The sequence below is a fragment of the Erinaceus europaeus genome, chromosome 17 (genome assembly GCF_950295315.1).
Source record: "Erinaceus europaeus chromosome 17, mEriEur2.1, whole genome shotgun sequence".
NCBI classification, from domain to species: domain Eukaryota; kingdom Metazoa; phylum Chordata; class Mammalia; order Eulipotyphla; family Erinaceidae; genus Erinaceus; species Erinaceus europaeus.
The window spans coordinates 65,254,180-65,269,374 of NC_080178.1; the positions used below are offsets into that span (position 1 = coordinate 65,254,180).

General features: G+C 44.3%; 1 protein-coding gene and 1 long non-coding RNA gene across 4 annotated transcripts in view; one reads left to right on the forward strand and one right to left on the reverse strand.

Moving 5' to 3' along the window:
• The window catches only part of STIM1 (stromal interaction molecule 1), a 186,034-nt gene that overhangs the window by 158,585 nt on the left and 12,254 nt on the right, over positions 1 to 15,195 (forward strand). For all 3 annotated transcript variants that reach the window (XM_060176915.1, XM_007527510.3, XM_007527511.3), the window contains exons 6-8: positions 5,676 to 5,853; positions 10,083 to 10,260; positions 14,744 to 14,911. In XM_060176915.1, coding sequence (XP_060032898.1) covers positions 5,676 to 5,853; positions 10,083 to 10,260; positions 14,744 to 14,911 — 524 coding nt within the window. The remainder of the gene's footprint in view (positions 1 to 5,675; positions 5,854 to 10,082; positions 10,261 to 14,743; positions 14,912 to 15,195) is intronic.
• LOC132533889 (uncharacterized) lies at positions 8,877 to 14,758 on the reverse strand. Its single transcript, XR_009545643.1, has 2 exons — positions 14,686 to 14,758; positions 8,877 to 9,146 (listed from the first exon to the last, which is right to left on the reverse strand). It is a non-coding gene; the product is annotated as an uncharacterized LOC132533889 (long non-coding RNA).

Consider the following 15,195-nt stretch of genomic DNA (forward strand, 5'->3'; position numbering starts at 1 on the left):
CAGAAGGTGACTGTGATGAAAACTAAACCACATCTAAGGAAATCCCTGAGACAGAGGCTTGTCTAGGGGCTGGGTGGTGGTGCACCTGGCAGAACACACACAGTACCTGAGTTCAAGCCCTTGGTTTCACCTGTAGGGGCTTGAGGAACTTCATGAACAGGGTAACAGTGATGCAGGTGTCTCTTTCTCCCCCACTCCTCCTCCTATTTCTCTCTGTCTCTACTCAAAGTAAAACAAAAAAAGGGTGGGGGGTGGTTACTGGGGTGTGGTGGATTTATAGTGCAGGTACTGAGCCCAAGCAATAACCTTGATGGATGAGAGAGGAAGTGCTGAGGAGCTAATTGGGAGGGGCTCTGGATTAGTAGAGATGTAATGGCAGACTCTCAGTGGACTGTGATGTGCTGAGAAAGTGGTGGGAATATGGGAATGGGATTATGATGGGAAGGAACATTAGAAAGACATAGAATAGTCTCTTGGTCTCCTTATTTCCTCTCTTCTCCTGACACAGTGATTTATAGATTCTGTAGTTGCCAGGTTTTTCCAGATAAATTGAAGCAATAGTGTATATATATTTCAGGAGATTTACTATAGGAATTGGCTTGTGCAATTATAGAACTAAGGAATCATATGCTACCTGCAAACTAGAGCACCAGGAATACTGTGGAGTGATTCAGTCTGAGTCCACAGACCTGAGAACTGGGGGACCTGAGAACTGAGGGAGCTGATGGTCTTAGTCCAAACATCACAAAGTCAGAGTCCTGATATGGTATAAGCCCTGGTCTGAATCTGAATACCCCTGAGCCAGGAACACTAATGTAAGAGAACCGAAGACTGTTATCTTGACCCCCTCCCCCCCACTCCCCTGTGCATAGAGGTAAAGAAACTATAACACTAAAGCTTCTTTCAGTGTGGTAGGGCCAGGCTTGAACCCGGGTTGTGCACATGGCAGAGCAGCACACTGTCCAAGTGAGCTATTATGCCGACCCGTCTGACTTTTGGATCTTTTCAGACCCATAGTGGCCTGAGAATGCTTGGTGATGGTCCATTAGCATTGATGAGAACAGTCTTCTCCTAGTTCTTCTTTTTGACCATGAAACTTAAAAAAAAAAAAAAAAAGATTTGTCTGTTTATTAACAATAGAGAGGCAGAGACAGAAAGAAGGGGGAGAGGGAGAGGGAGAATACATCAAAGCATCACCCTGGCACATGTGTAGGGGCCGGGGATCTCAGGTCTGACTGTCAGACACTCCAGACACTGTGCCACCTCCCAGACTATAAAACGCGCTTATTAAAGTGAAAAGTGGGGCCAGGCAGTGGTGCACCTGGTTGAGTACACACATTACATTGCACAAGGACCCAGGTTCAAGCCCCTGGTCTCCACCTGCAGGAATGAAGCTTCTTGAGTGCTAAAGCAATGCTATAGGTGTCTCTCCCTCTCTCTCTCCCTCTCTTCCCTCTCACTTCTGTCTCTGTCTGAAATAAATAAATAAATAAATAAATAAATAAACAAACAAGTAAGTAATATTAAAACAAAAATAAAGTGAAAAGTGCAGACCAGTGAAGTAAAAGAAATAGATTCTGAAGGGTTTGGAGGAGGCTATCCCAAGATGGGAGGCAACTGAAAACAGCTTTCTTTACTCAGTTTACTTGTTCACATATTAATCGCTTATGAAGGTAATCACAGACACACTCAGACAGGTTTTACTAGGTGTCTGTGAATTTCTAACCCAGTCAAGTTGACACATAAAATGAACCATTGCAGAATCCCTTACAAGTGTGGGATTTCAGCCCAGAACTCTGAAATCTGAGTGTGGGATCTGACAATTTTCATATTTACCTTTCTAGTTCCTTCTTCTCTTTAAACTCCACAATCACAGTTTTTAAAAAATATTTATTTATTTATTCCCTTTTGTTGCCCTTTTTGTTTTATTGTTGTAGTTATTATTGTTGTTGTCATTGTTGGATAGGACAGAGAGAAGTGGAGAGAGGAAGGAAAGACAGAGAGGAGGAAAGACAGACACCTGCAGACCTGCTTCACTGCCTGTGAAGCAACTCCTCTGCAGGTGGGGAGCCGGGGTCTTGAACCAGGAACGTGTATTTAACCCGCTGCGCCTGTTTGGCATGTCTACATAAATATTTCCAAATGCTTTCATTTACAAATACACATTTAATCTCTTTAGTAATTCTGTGGCAGCACAGCTTACAGTCGACACAGCTGAGATCTAGACAGGGAAATGAAATTTCTGAGGGGGCAAAGGCCAATACAGAAGCCAGACTTCCTAACAGTGAAAGATGTTTCTTTTTCTTTTTCTTTTTTTATTGTTAACATCTTTATTTATTTATTGGATAGAGACCGACAGAAATCGAGAAGGAAGTAGGTGATAGAGAACTACTACTTCACCATTCATGAAGCCTTCCCCCTGCAGGTGGGAGCTGGGGGCTTGAACCTAGGTCCTTGTGCTCTGTAACATGTGAGCTCAACCAGGTGTGCCACCACCTGCCCCCAGGATGTTTCTTTTATGGCACAAGAATCTCTCCCCACGAGGACTTGCGCTTGACCTGCAAACTTGACCGTTTAGCTGTTGGGCTAAACTTCCATAGTCAGCTCCCAGGATGTTGGTGTGGACTGGGAAGTCTCTCCAGTGCGGAGATTGAGGTTTTGGAATGCCAGATCACACTCAGGCTAGATCAGGAAGTTGGGGGATTGCCCCTTTGAGAGCTGTTTGTATGCAACAAAGCCAAAAATGGTTCCTAGTGTTTTGGGTATTGAAGTTGTGAGAAATAGAGTGTGGCAGAAAGACCATGTCATCAGGCAAATCTGGATTTGAGTCTCAGTTCATAAGAAGCCTCAGTTTCCTGTTCTGTAAAATAGGAATACTGGTCCTTTGCTTCCTAGAGTTATTATGAGAACTGGAGAGGATAAAGATAAATATCTGACCAGTGGTATGTTGTCTCTATTTCATTTCTTTACTTATGTGGGCTAAAGAGAAGGAGGTATCATATTTGAGGCTTGGCAATAAAGATTCAATTCCACAAATATCGTGTGACTCCTGTGGGCTGGTCAGTGTTGTGCTGAGCTCTGGCATCCAGACAGCACCACTAGAGGCCCCAGAGTTAGTTAAGCAGATTAGAATTGCTCTCCTATCCAGCTTGGCAGGTAGCTCGTGGGATGCCACAGACAGTCACACAGATAGTCTGAGCTTCAGCTATACATTAGTCAAAACACAGAGGGGTGTATGGGGTGGATGCTTCTACATTTAAATGGGGTAAAAACTGGCTGAAAATTGGGGAAGTGTGATGGAGATAGCATAATAGTTCTGCAAAAAAAGACTTTCATGCCTGAGATTCTGAGGTCCCAGGCTTTTTTTTTTTTTTTTTTTTTTTTTTTTAGGTCCCAGGTTTAATTCCTGGCACAACTATAAGCCAGAGCTGAGCAGTGCTCTGGTCTCTCATTAAAATAAAATATCTATATTACATTATTATTTTTTCAAGTTGGGGGAAAATAGCTTAGTAGAGTGTAGGATTGTATGCCTGAGACTCCCAGCACTATCTGTGCTGGAGTGATGCTTGGGCTTCTCTCTCCCTCTCCCTCTCCCTCTCCCTCTCCCTCTCCCTCTCCCTCTCCCTCTCCCTCTCCCTCTCCCTCTCCCTCTCCCTCTCCCTCTCCCTCTCCCTCTCCCTCTCCCTCTCCCTCTCCCTCTCCCTCTCCCTCTCCCTCTCTGTATTTATCTCATGTCTCATGTGAAACTCTCACAAATTAAATTTTTAAAAAAATTGGGGGGGGTGTGTCCAGATGGCAGAGATCCAGAGGAGGAGAAGACTGTGAGATTTTTGTCCTTGGACCTTGTCATTCAGAATCATTAGTCATGACTGATAAGAATGTGAAGCTGGAAAAAATAACATACTTTCATTCCAAATCAGTTTGAACAAGGCAGGCTGGGATCAAGTGGAATAGCTAAGGACCTCGTCTGCAGAACTCTGAAATATCAGAAGTTCTGGGAGGATACTGGTTATGGATTTAGCTTGAACCACACAGTACAGATTTGCTTTGATTGGTAGAAATGTAAAGGGGATGTTGGCAGTGAGAAATCCTGGAAATCCAAGATTAAAAGCTCTTACCAAATAGGACAACAGGGTACTTCAATTTCTAGTAGATGAAGGTAGGAGGTTGGTGTGTTCCAGAAAAAAAGGAACTCGCCATGCTGCAGAGATAGATATCACCTCTTGGGATCTGGAGATCAAGAGAGTGAGGACTTGAGTATGGCTGGAGTGTAGGCCTGCCTGGAGGCTCGAGGGTGGCCATCAGAGAACCCTCAGCTCTCTCTGGGTCTGGTATCTCACCCCAGGCCTTGTAAGTCTCCTCCCTGGATGGAAATAGAATGTGCTAATCTGTCTTTGAGTCCATAAGGTTCCTACGTCCTGTTGCTCCTTCCATTGAGCAGCTATGAAGAGTCTTTTTTGTCAAAATGGGCTTCACCTTCATAGTTTCCAGTCGTGTGTACCATTCCCTGCCATCAAGCTCCATCCAGGTCCCACTGGATTCCCATCAGCCCTCTATTCTTAGCAGGCTTTAGAATTCTGTCAGTCTCATCCCCCACTGTTCCTTCCACCTGACAGTAACCCGAGCACAGGAAGTCATCAGCTCCTTCTCTGACTTCCTTCCTTCCTTCCTTCCTTCCTTCCTTCCTTCCTTCCTTCCTTCCTTCCTTCCTTCCTTCCCTGACTCCCACATTTACGACTCCACAGCTACTTTTCCCAAGTTGAGTAAAACCCAGCCATGGACCTCAGTAGTAGTCCTTTTCATCTTACAGTATCTCTGTCAGGTCTCCTGCCTCGTGATCCAGAGCCCAGATCTGATGTACTGGGAACAGTGCCGGGTGCCAGGAGTGCCCCTTTTCTGGTTGGCTCAGTACCTAGGATGTGGCTTTTTCTCTTCTATGGTGTTCCTTGCTTAGCATTTCAGTTTTCCTGTGGAGATTAATCATGGCTTTGAACCCCCGCTGGTGGCCAGGTCCTTGGCACTTCCTCAAGCTGCTGCCCAGCAGCTTTCCTTGGAGGTAGATTCAGCCCTTGTTTCGGACATGTGTAATGCCTCGTGTACCTTGTCTCCTGATGCACTCCGGATTGAGCCACAGCCTGGGAATACTCTCCATGGATGAGACTGGCAGACTTTTATATGACCTAGGCTTTACATTTTGTACGTGGAGTAGCATGGTTGCCCAAGAATGGTGTAGTGATCTCAGTCCTATAGCCAGACTCAAGCTTCAGTGACCTTGCTTGATATACCCACCAACCACCAGTTTCTCCTAATCTAGCATCACAGTACCACTTACCCTGTAGGCTTGAACCCATCTGAGCACATGGATTCATCAAAGCCCACGGGTAGCTGGGGTGTATGGAGAGGGCACCAGACCATCTCCTTTTCATTTCTTGCTGGAGAAGGATGATTGAATAGACTTACTGGACTGCTGTAAGAACTCACTGTTTCCACACTAGGCCTCGACTAGCAGCAGGAATCAGCACAGAGCTTACTGTAACCATGTGTGGCACATGTGTGTCTCGGAAGAGAATCTGACTCCTCACAAGTGGGAAGCTTCCTGGAGAAGCTGCAGTGGTGTCACTTGCAGGGCAAGTGTTCAGTGGACACCTGACTCACCATGCCCTTCCTTCTGGCAGTGACCCGTCACAATCACCTCAAGGACTTCATGCTGGTGGTGTCCATCGTTATTGGTGTGGGTGGCTGCTGGTTTGCTTACATCCAGAACCGTTACTCCAAGGAGCACATGAAGAAAATGATGAAGGATCTGGAGGGGCTACACCGAGCTGAGCAGAGTCTGCACGACCTTCAGGAAAGGTAAGACCTTCCCCGCTTCCTCCCCAGAGCCTCGGTGCTCCCAGTGCCTGGGAGCCCCAGCTTGCAGGTGGGTCCTGGACCCTTAGGTCTGCACAACAGAGTCTGTCTGCATTTCAAAACTGCATTGGGAGCCTAGGCACCTGCCATTCCTGGGAAGGACTTATTTTCCTCCTTTCTGCCTCAAAGTTTCAGAGGAAGAAATGTGTGGCACTCAAAGGCTTCGGGATTCCATGGTCTGCTGGCTTGCTGAGGGCCATTCTATCCTTCATCCCAGCCGTCTCATCCAAATAGACATCAGTACCCGTTCTTCCCTGTCCCCCCAAAGAAACCTCCTAAGTCTGTACTAATTCTTCTTCTTCTTCTTCTTCTAGCGTTTGCCGTCTGTACTAATACTCTGAGTTCTTTCTTGTACGGAATCTAAATCTCACAAGTACTTACTTGTTGTATGACTGTGGGTAAATCCCTTCTCCGTCTAGGACTTATTTCCTCATCAGCAGTATGAAAGGGTCGAACTAGAACACCAAGGACCTTCTAATATAAGATTCTGTTTCAATAAAACACGGCATAAAAATGAGTGGAAAGGATCTAACTGTAAAACAAAGGCACCAGTTAGTCTGTCAATCTAAATGCTTCCTGACATCTAGAAACCAAATCTCTGTGTGCTAGGAACTGTAAGGGATTTGCAGCTCCTAGGACAGCACAGTGGCTCACTGCTGGCTCATGAGGTGAGCACTCTAATGGTTGGAAGGGCAGGAGATGAGTGGATGTGGATTCAAAAGTTGCCTTGAAAGATGGGCAGGGGCACAGCCTGGGAGGTGGCACAGTGGATAAAGCATTGGACTCTCAAGCATGAGGCCCCTGTTTTCTGTCCTCGGCATAGCATATGGCAGAGCAATGCTCTGGTTACCACACCCCCCAACTCTCTCTCACAAATAAATAAATGAAAGAAAGATGGATGCATGGATGGGTAGGGAGGTGCTAGTAGTTAAGGCTGAATGTGCAAGGGTTGTTCAGGTTGCTCACGTGGACAGTGTGCTGCTTTGCCATGGACACATCCTACCTCCTCGCCCGGCCCCCACCGCACTGAAGGACACCTCTGTGCTGAGATCTCATTCACTCTCTCTCTCTGTCTCACTGCCTCTCTAGCTTTAGAAAAAGAAATTGAATGCATAGAATAAGGCTGGATCCTTGAGACTCACATGGAGAAGTATGGTGGAAGGGAGGAACACACAAGCAATAGTGAGAGCAGGTATCTGATTATTTGTTTTCTTTTCGAGAGAAGGAAAAGGCTACTTCAGGTCTGCTTTCTAGAAAACTATCCTAGCTGCTTAGAAACTCTAATTGGAAAGTCTTTGTAAGAAGGAAATAGGAAGTCTGGCTCTTTTTTCTTATATTTAAATGATAGATATATATTTTGGGGGAAGGACCAGAAAAGGACTTCTTTTGAGATAGTTATTGTACTTATATGCATCATCATTATTATTATTATTATTAATTTTTGCCTCTAGGGTTATCACTGGGGCTCGGTGCCAGCACTGTGAATCCACTGCTCCTGGAGGCTATTTTTCCCATTTTTTGTTGCCCTTGTTGTTGCCTTTGTTGTGACTGTTATTGTTAGTGTTGTTATAACTTATGTGCATTGTTGCCTTTAACTACCACAACCCTATTATTCTAAGTACTGTTGTTGTTTCCATTTTAAAGGTAAGGAAATGAAAGCTGGGAGAGGTGAGAACCATGCTTAGGGGCACATATCAGTGAGTAGCAATCTGGAAATTTTGATACACATGGTGCTGTGTCAATAGGGTGCCCCTGTTAGATTCACCTCCCTTGCCCAGGCTTCTTAGGAAGAGGTGTTTTATCTCTGAGCTGACTATCCTGACTGCTTTGCTCAGTTCCTTATCCCAGGACCCTTTCCTAATTGAGGAGAGGGTAGGGAGGTGTCTCAGGGCTGCTGCTTGAGAAATTCTTATATATCATGTTTCTGAAAAACATAGTCTGTTTTCATTCCAAAGCCATGAATCTAGGCAGGAGCCATTGCAGGTTTGGGGATAAAACCTAAACTCCCAGCCTTCCTGGTTCCCCAAGGTTTCCAGAGCTAAATGACACCACTGTGGCCCTTAGAGGAATAAATATGTCACAGAGACAGCTTACTACACCATGTGTGTACACGTACACACACACACACACACACACACACACACACACACAACTAAATGACACTACTGTGGCCCTTAGAGGAATAAATATGTCACAGAGACAGCTTACTACACCATGTGTGTACACAGACACACACACACACACACACACACACACACACACACCCCTACCTGACACCATCCAGAACCCACAAGCCACCTTGTTCCTTCTTTCTCTACCAGGCCTGCACTGCATTCCAGTTAGGATTTCATTGGGTTTTAAGATAATTCTTTAAACAAGGCAATCTTTACTCTTTTAAAAATTAAGGAGGGGGGCAAGTGTTGGCGCACCTGCTTGAGCACACCTGTTACAATGTTCAAAGACCCAGGTTCAAGGTCCTGGTTCCCACATAGAGTGAGGGAAAGCTTCATAAGAAGTAAAGCAGGGGTAGATAGCATAGTGGTTATGCAAACAGACTCTCATGCCTGAGGCTCCAAAGTCCCAGGTTCGATCCCCTGCACCACCATAAGCCAGAGCTGAACAGTGCTCTGGTTAAAAATAAAGAAAGAAAGAAGTAAAGCAGTGCTGCGGATCTCTCCCTCCACCATCTCTCTCTCTCCCCCCCTTGATTTCTCTCTGTCTTTATCCAGTACCAAACTAAAACATTAAAACAATAAGGAAGGAGTACAGGGAGCAAACTTGTCTATAGCCATACATATGTAGCCTACAGCCAGGCTACCTAATTTTCTTACTTGTATTGTTGACAGTAAAGCGCCTTCAGGCTTCTCAGACTTCTGTGACGGAGATGGAGCGGTGGCAGTGCTGGGTTGTACATTCACTCGCTCATTTCTGACATGGGATGTATTGGTCTCCTTCACTGTTAAGTGTACAAAAGTGGCTCAGGCTTGATTCCACTTGACAGGTAGCCGCTTATTGCACAGAGAAGACAGGTTGCTTCTGAAAAGGCTGCTTTCAGAGAAGACAACTTTGCAGTGAAGAGTTGACTCCCTCTGGGTGTAATTTCAGGAGGTTTGGTCACGGAAGATTACTTGAAGGAGAATATTCAGCAAGGGGGCAGGAAATGGTGCCTTTGGTTTGTTTAGCCGTGCATTTAGTGCCATCTAGTGGACGTCTTGAGGGAGTTCAGCTCCCTTTCTCTACAGATGAGACAGGCATGACATTTACAAGCTAAACATTTAACATTTCTTCTTTTCCCCTCCTATGTATCCAGACACTTTTTTTTTGAGGTTTTAGCCACTCACATCTGTGAACTTGGCATTTTACGTAGTTTGAGAGCTATACCGCTGTCTGTTGTTTACTTAATTTAGTGGTCAGTGTTCTTTGTGAGTCCTTGTTCTCTAGCCTGTCCTGTCTATCCTTTACCTCAAGTCTAAGCTATATATATGGCTTTTCTTCATCATCCTTTCCCCCTCTTGTCCTGGTCTTCTGGTGACTAGGTTGTTCCTAGCAAGGGAGGGAGACCTGATAGTTGCTAAGTCAGTCACTTCTTTTAGAGGGACCAGTAACCTTACTCTTCCTTCTGGGTCTAACATAGGCCTTTTACCTCCCTCCTCTTAATCCTCTTACCCAGCATTGGTCACCATTGGGATTTATAGAACTGTGTGCAGTTATTTGTTTACTTTACTTTGTAAAGTACCATGCGCTAACTGATTGCGCCACTGGAAAATACATCTTGTACTAGACCATGAGCTCCTCAGTGGCAGGGCCAGCTTCTCAGTTAAGGTTAAATGTATAGAATAAGGACATGACACAAGGCTGAGCATTTAGTAGTAACCTAAAGTAGGTAGTAAACGAAAGAGTTAAACAATATAGCGGGAAGGGGGCGAGTAACATGACTCATAGCTGACAGAGGGAATATGTGAGTGGGTACAGGTGTAGTTTCATTTTGAGTGATGCCCTTCAAGTGTTCCTCACTGAGGGAGGTACTTAGGAGAGGAACTTATGGGTCTGGTGGTGGTGCTTGAGTACACATGCTATACCGTGAAGGACTGCTCACTTCCTTAATACCGCGGCCCCTGCTGTTTGTGGCCACCCCTTGCTGGGCCTCCTCTAGCTGCCTGTATCATCCCCAGGCTACACAAGGCCCAGGAGGAGCACCGCACAGTGGAGGTGGAGAAGGTACATTTGGAAAAGAAGCTTCGAGATGAGATCAACCTTGCCAAGCAGGAAGCCCAGCGGCTGAAGGAGCTTCGGGAGGGCACTGAGAATGAGCGGAGCCGCCAGAAATACGCTGAGGAGGAGTTGGAGCAGGTATGAGAGTCTGCAGTTTCCTAGACACCCCAAGTGGGGGCAGGTAAAGCTTGGGGGTCAAAGTCTTGCTGGAGACTTTCATGTGTAAGGGCTGCAATCTGGTTCAAGGAGTATCTTCAAGAAACATTAGACTCTTGTCTTTAATACTTTATTTATTTATTTATTATTGGATAGAGACAGAGAGAAATTGAGAGGGGAGGAGGAGATAGAGAGGGAGAGAGACAGACACCTGAAGCCATGCCTCACCATTCGTGAAGCTTTCCCTGCAAATGGGAACCGGGGGACTAGCATTCAGTACCTCATCTTGAGAGTCCGACACTTCATTCATTCTCCCACCTTCCAGGCCACACTGATATTTGTGTTAGTGGTCCAGCATTTAATAAATAAATTACAGGAATAGAGGATATAGGCAAATACAATCAGTAATCAAAAGGAAAATAAGGGCCAGGCGGTGGCACACCAAGCTAAGCACACATAGCACGAAGCACAAAGCACAAGGATCCCAGTTCGAGCCCCCTGATCCCCACCTGCAAGAGGGTCACTTCACAAGCAGCGAAGCAGATCTGCAGGTGTCTAGCTTTCTCCCTCATAATCTCCCTCTCCCCTCCCATTTTCTCTCTGTCATATCCAATAAAATGGAAAAAAAAATGGCCTCTAGGAACAGTGGGTTCACAGTGCAGGCACCAAGCCTCATCGATAACCCTGGAGGTATGTCCAGCTGAGAAGCAGTTACAGAAGCCAGACCTTCCACCTTCTGCACCCCATGACAATCCTGAGCCCATACTCCCAGAGGGATAAAGAATAGGCAAGCTTCTAGTGGAGGGGATAGGAACTCTGGTGGTGGGAATTGTGTGGAATTGTACCCCTCTTATCCTGTGGTTTTGTTGATCACTATTAAATCAATAAAAAAAAGAAAGAAAAGAAAAAAAAAGAGAATAAGATGTCCTTTTCCTATATTTTCTTTATCATCAATCAATCACATGTGCCCAAGTGACACTATGATTCTTACTCTCTGGTTAATAATAAGTAAATACATAATGATTTTTTATTTTAAGACATAATATATATCAGCAGGGAAGCAATTACAGAAGCCAGACCTTCCACCTTCTGCATCCCACAATGACCCTAGGTCCACACTCCCAGAGGGATAAAGAATAGGAAAGCTATCAGGGGAGGGGGTGGGATACGGAGTTCTGGTGGTGGGAACTGTGTGGAGTTGTACCCCTCTCTTATCTTATGTTTTAGTCAATGTTTCCTTTTTATAAATAAAAAAATATAAAAAAGGCAAAAAAACATAATATATAACAACCTTTAGTTTCAGTAACCTGATAATAGAGTTTAAAGATCTATCAGGCAAAAATTGAACTAAAAGGATAATAGACAAAATTATCACCAAAGTTAGAAATTTTTTAACACTTCTCTCAACAGTAAGCAGTTAAAAGCATCAGTAAGGATATAAAACGTGAAATATGAATAATCAGTTTGATCATGGTAACATAAAGTACCTAACAACTGCAGAGTACATGTTTTTTTTTTTTAAAAATCTCTTTATTGGGGGATTAATGGTTTACAGTCAACAGTAAAATACAATAGTTTGTACATGTATAACATTTCCACATAACAATATAATCCCCACTAGGTCCTCCTCTGCCATCATGTTCCAGGACCTGAAACGCTCTTTACATTGTTCCTGTGATCTCTTAAAATATTATTTCTGCCTCATTCTCTTCTGTTCTGGAAATCCAATCTTTATGTTAGCTTTTTTTTTTTTTTAACTTTATTTCTTTATTTAATTTGGTCCATGTGCATGGTAGCATGTGCATTTAACCAGGTGTGCCACCACACGTTCCCTATGTTAAATCTTTTAACTGTATTCCATATGTGCGTTTTGCTAGATTCTTTTTTTAAATATATTTATTTATTTATTTATTCCTTTTTGTTGCCCTTGTTGTTTTATTTTTGTACTTATTGTTGTTTGATGTCATTGTTGTTGGATAGGACAGAGAGAAATAGAGGAGGAGAAGACAGAGAGGGAGAGAGAAAAATAGACACCTGCAGACCTGCTTCACCACCTGTGCTGCAACTCTCCTGCAGGTGGGGAGCCAGGGGCTCGAACTAGGATCCTTACACTGGTCCTTGCATTTTGTGCCACCTGCGTTTAACCCCCTGTGCTACTGCCCAGCCCCTGGTTAAGGTATCTTTGAATTCCTTAACCCTGTTAGAGATTTTATTTATTTATTAATGAGAAAGATAGGAGGAGAGAGAGAGAAGGAACCAGACATCACTCTGGTACATGTGCTGATGGGGATTGAACTCAGGACCTCATGCTTTAGAGATCAGTGCTTTATCTACTGTACCACCTCCCAGACCACAACCCTGTATTTTCATTGCTTAACAAGCTATTTAGTAGAATCCTATTTCCAGATAGTTTTCAGTACTAGTATATTCTAGTATAATTATAATTTTCTATCCAAAATCATCATAATTTCATTTATTGTATTTTTTCCTTTAACATTTTAATCAGCTATTTTAAAATATTTATTTAATTTTTGACAGAGAAGAGAAACAGAGAGAGAAACAGAGCATCAGTTTGCCACATGTAATGCTGAAGAATGAACTTGAAGTGGATAAAGCATTGAGGTGTTAGACTCTCAAGTATGAGGTCCTGAATGATGTTTGCTTGTTCATTTTAAAGATTTGTTTACAAACAAGAGAGAGAGATGGGGGGAGAGAGAGAATGAGAATGAATGAACTAGAGCATCACTCTGGCACACACAATGCTAGAAATGAAACTTGGAACTTCATGCTTGCATGTCCAACACATTATCCACTATGTCACTTCCAGGCTGCAAGGTCCTGAGTTTGACATTGAGCATCACATGTGCCAGAGTGATATTCTGCTTCTCTCTCTTTCTCTAATTAATTACTTAAACATATTAAACTTATTACATGTTAACAGAAAGGTCGTTTTTTAAAAAAATTTTTTATTTTTACCCCTTTGTTGCCCTTGTTGTTTATCGTCGTTGTTATTGTTGTTGCTGTCATTATTGTTGGACAGGACAGAGAGAAACCGAGAGGAGGGGAAGACAGAAAGAAAGAAAGATAGGCAACTGCAGACCTGCTTCACCGCCTGTGAAGTGAACCCCCTGCAAGTGGGGAGCCTGAGGCTCGAATCAGGATCCTCACACTGGCCCTTGAGCTTTGCGCCATGTGCGCTCAGCCTGCTGCGCCACCGCCTGGCTCCCTAGAAAGGTCTTTTTTTTTTTTTTTAAGTGACTGTTTTACAAAATAATTTCCTGAGATAATTTTTGTTTTTTTTTTTTACAAATCTGCAAATATTTTTAATGCCTAACGTAATAGAATGCTTGGCTCTTATACTGGCGTTTATACTCACTCTGTTATATTACACATCAGTTGTAAGAGCAAGGGAATAAAAAGGATAGGTAGTGTCTTAGTACTATAACGTGAGAGTCTGACCTCATAGGTGCCCTGAAGGGTGTTGGAGAGGCTCCAGGGTCGCTAGGTCACATTTTAAGAACTGTAGACCACATTCTCATTACTTCTACAGCTCTCTCCCATCTTAGCATTTTTTCATAATTATATATATATTTTCAGTTTTCTCCTAATTTATATAGCTGTTTCTAGACCAGAACTTTCTTCTGCCATTACCTACTACATCCTCTGGAGAGGTGGCAGTAAGATGACAACAGTTTAAGCCACATGGCTCAGTGGCTGTTCACTTTACTACATATTAGAATCACTAGAAAACTTTAAAATTGCATTTTGATATACAGGCCAAAACCCTGGATCAGTGAAATCAGAATCTGTGTTTGGATCCAGTGGGTTTGGGAGTTCCTCAGGTGTTTCCAGTCTGTGCCAAGGCTGAGAGCCAGAGAAGTGGACTATTCATTTTACACCTCCATAATCAGGAGTGACAGACAGCTAGCTAAGAGAGAATCTAGTAGGAGCCAATAAACGAACAAACAAAATCCCCAGATCAAAAATTTAATTTGAGTTTTAGTTGACAGTGCTGACTGTAAGACCTTCAGCAGTTCACTTGCCTTCGCTAAGCTTGCTTCCTTGCATACAGAATGGTAGCGTGACCTGGAAGGTGGCCTAGCAGAGAAAGCACTGCACCCTCAAGCATGAGGTGCTGAGTTTGAACTCAGATACCACATATGCCAGTGGTGCTCTGGTTCTCTTTATCTGTCTTTCTCATAAATAACTAAATTCATTTCAAAAAGGAATATACAGAGTAGCCGGAGGGATAGCGTAGTGGCTATGTAAAAGACTTTCATGCCTGAGGCTCCGAGGCCCAGCTTCAGTCTCCAGCACCAGTATAAGCCAGAACTGAGTGGTGAGCTGCTTAAAAATAAAAGAATACCCCTTGCCCCTTTACCTTTTTGGGAGACTGGTACTACTCACACAAACTTCTGCATGCTGCTTCAAAGCTCTTTTCACTCACATCCTCCTGGCTGCACAGGTGCGGGAGGCCCTGAGAAAGGCAGAGAAGGAGATAGAGTCACACAGTTCCTGGTATGCGCCTGAGGCCCTTCAGAGGTGGCTGCAGCTGACACATGAAGTGGAGGTGCAGTACTACAACATCAAGAAGCATAATGCCGAGAAGCAGCTACTGGTGGCCAAGGAGGGGGTGAGCTCGCCTCCTGCTGCCGTCTCCCCACTGCCCTTTTGGCTCCTATCAGTCCCCTTGGGCCTCCTTTTGGGCAGAGATAACCTGGTCCCTGGATATGCAGCTTCTTGTCATCTTCAAGCTTCAGGAGGAGGGTGTGGGGGTGCTCCTGCCTGCCTTCTGGGACGGGGGAGGAGGCCAAGGCAGGTAGAGGGAAAGCCGCCAGCGCCAGCCCTCCTGGGCTCGGGTGCTCTCAATCCCTTTCCTTCTCTGTTCTCCAGTTTCCTTTCTTCCTCGTCTTCTCC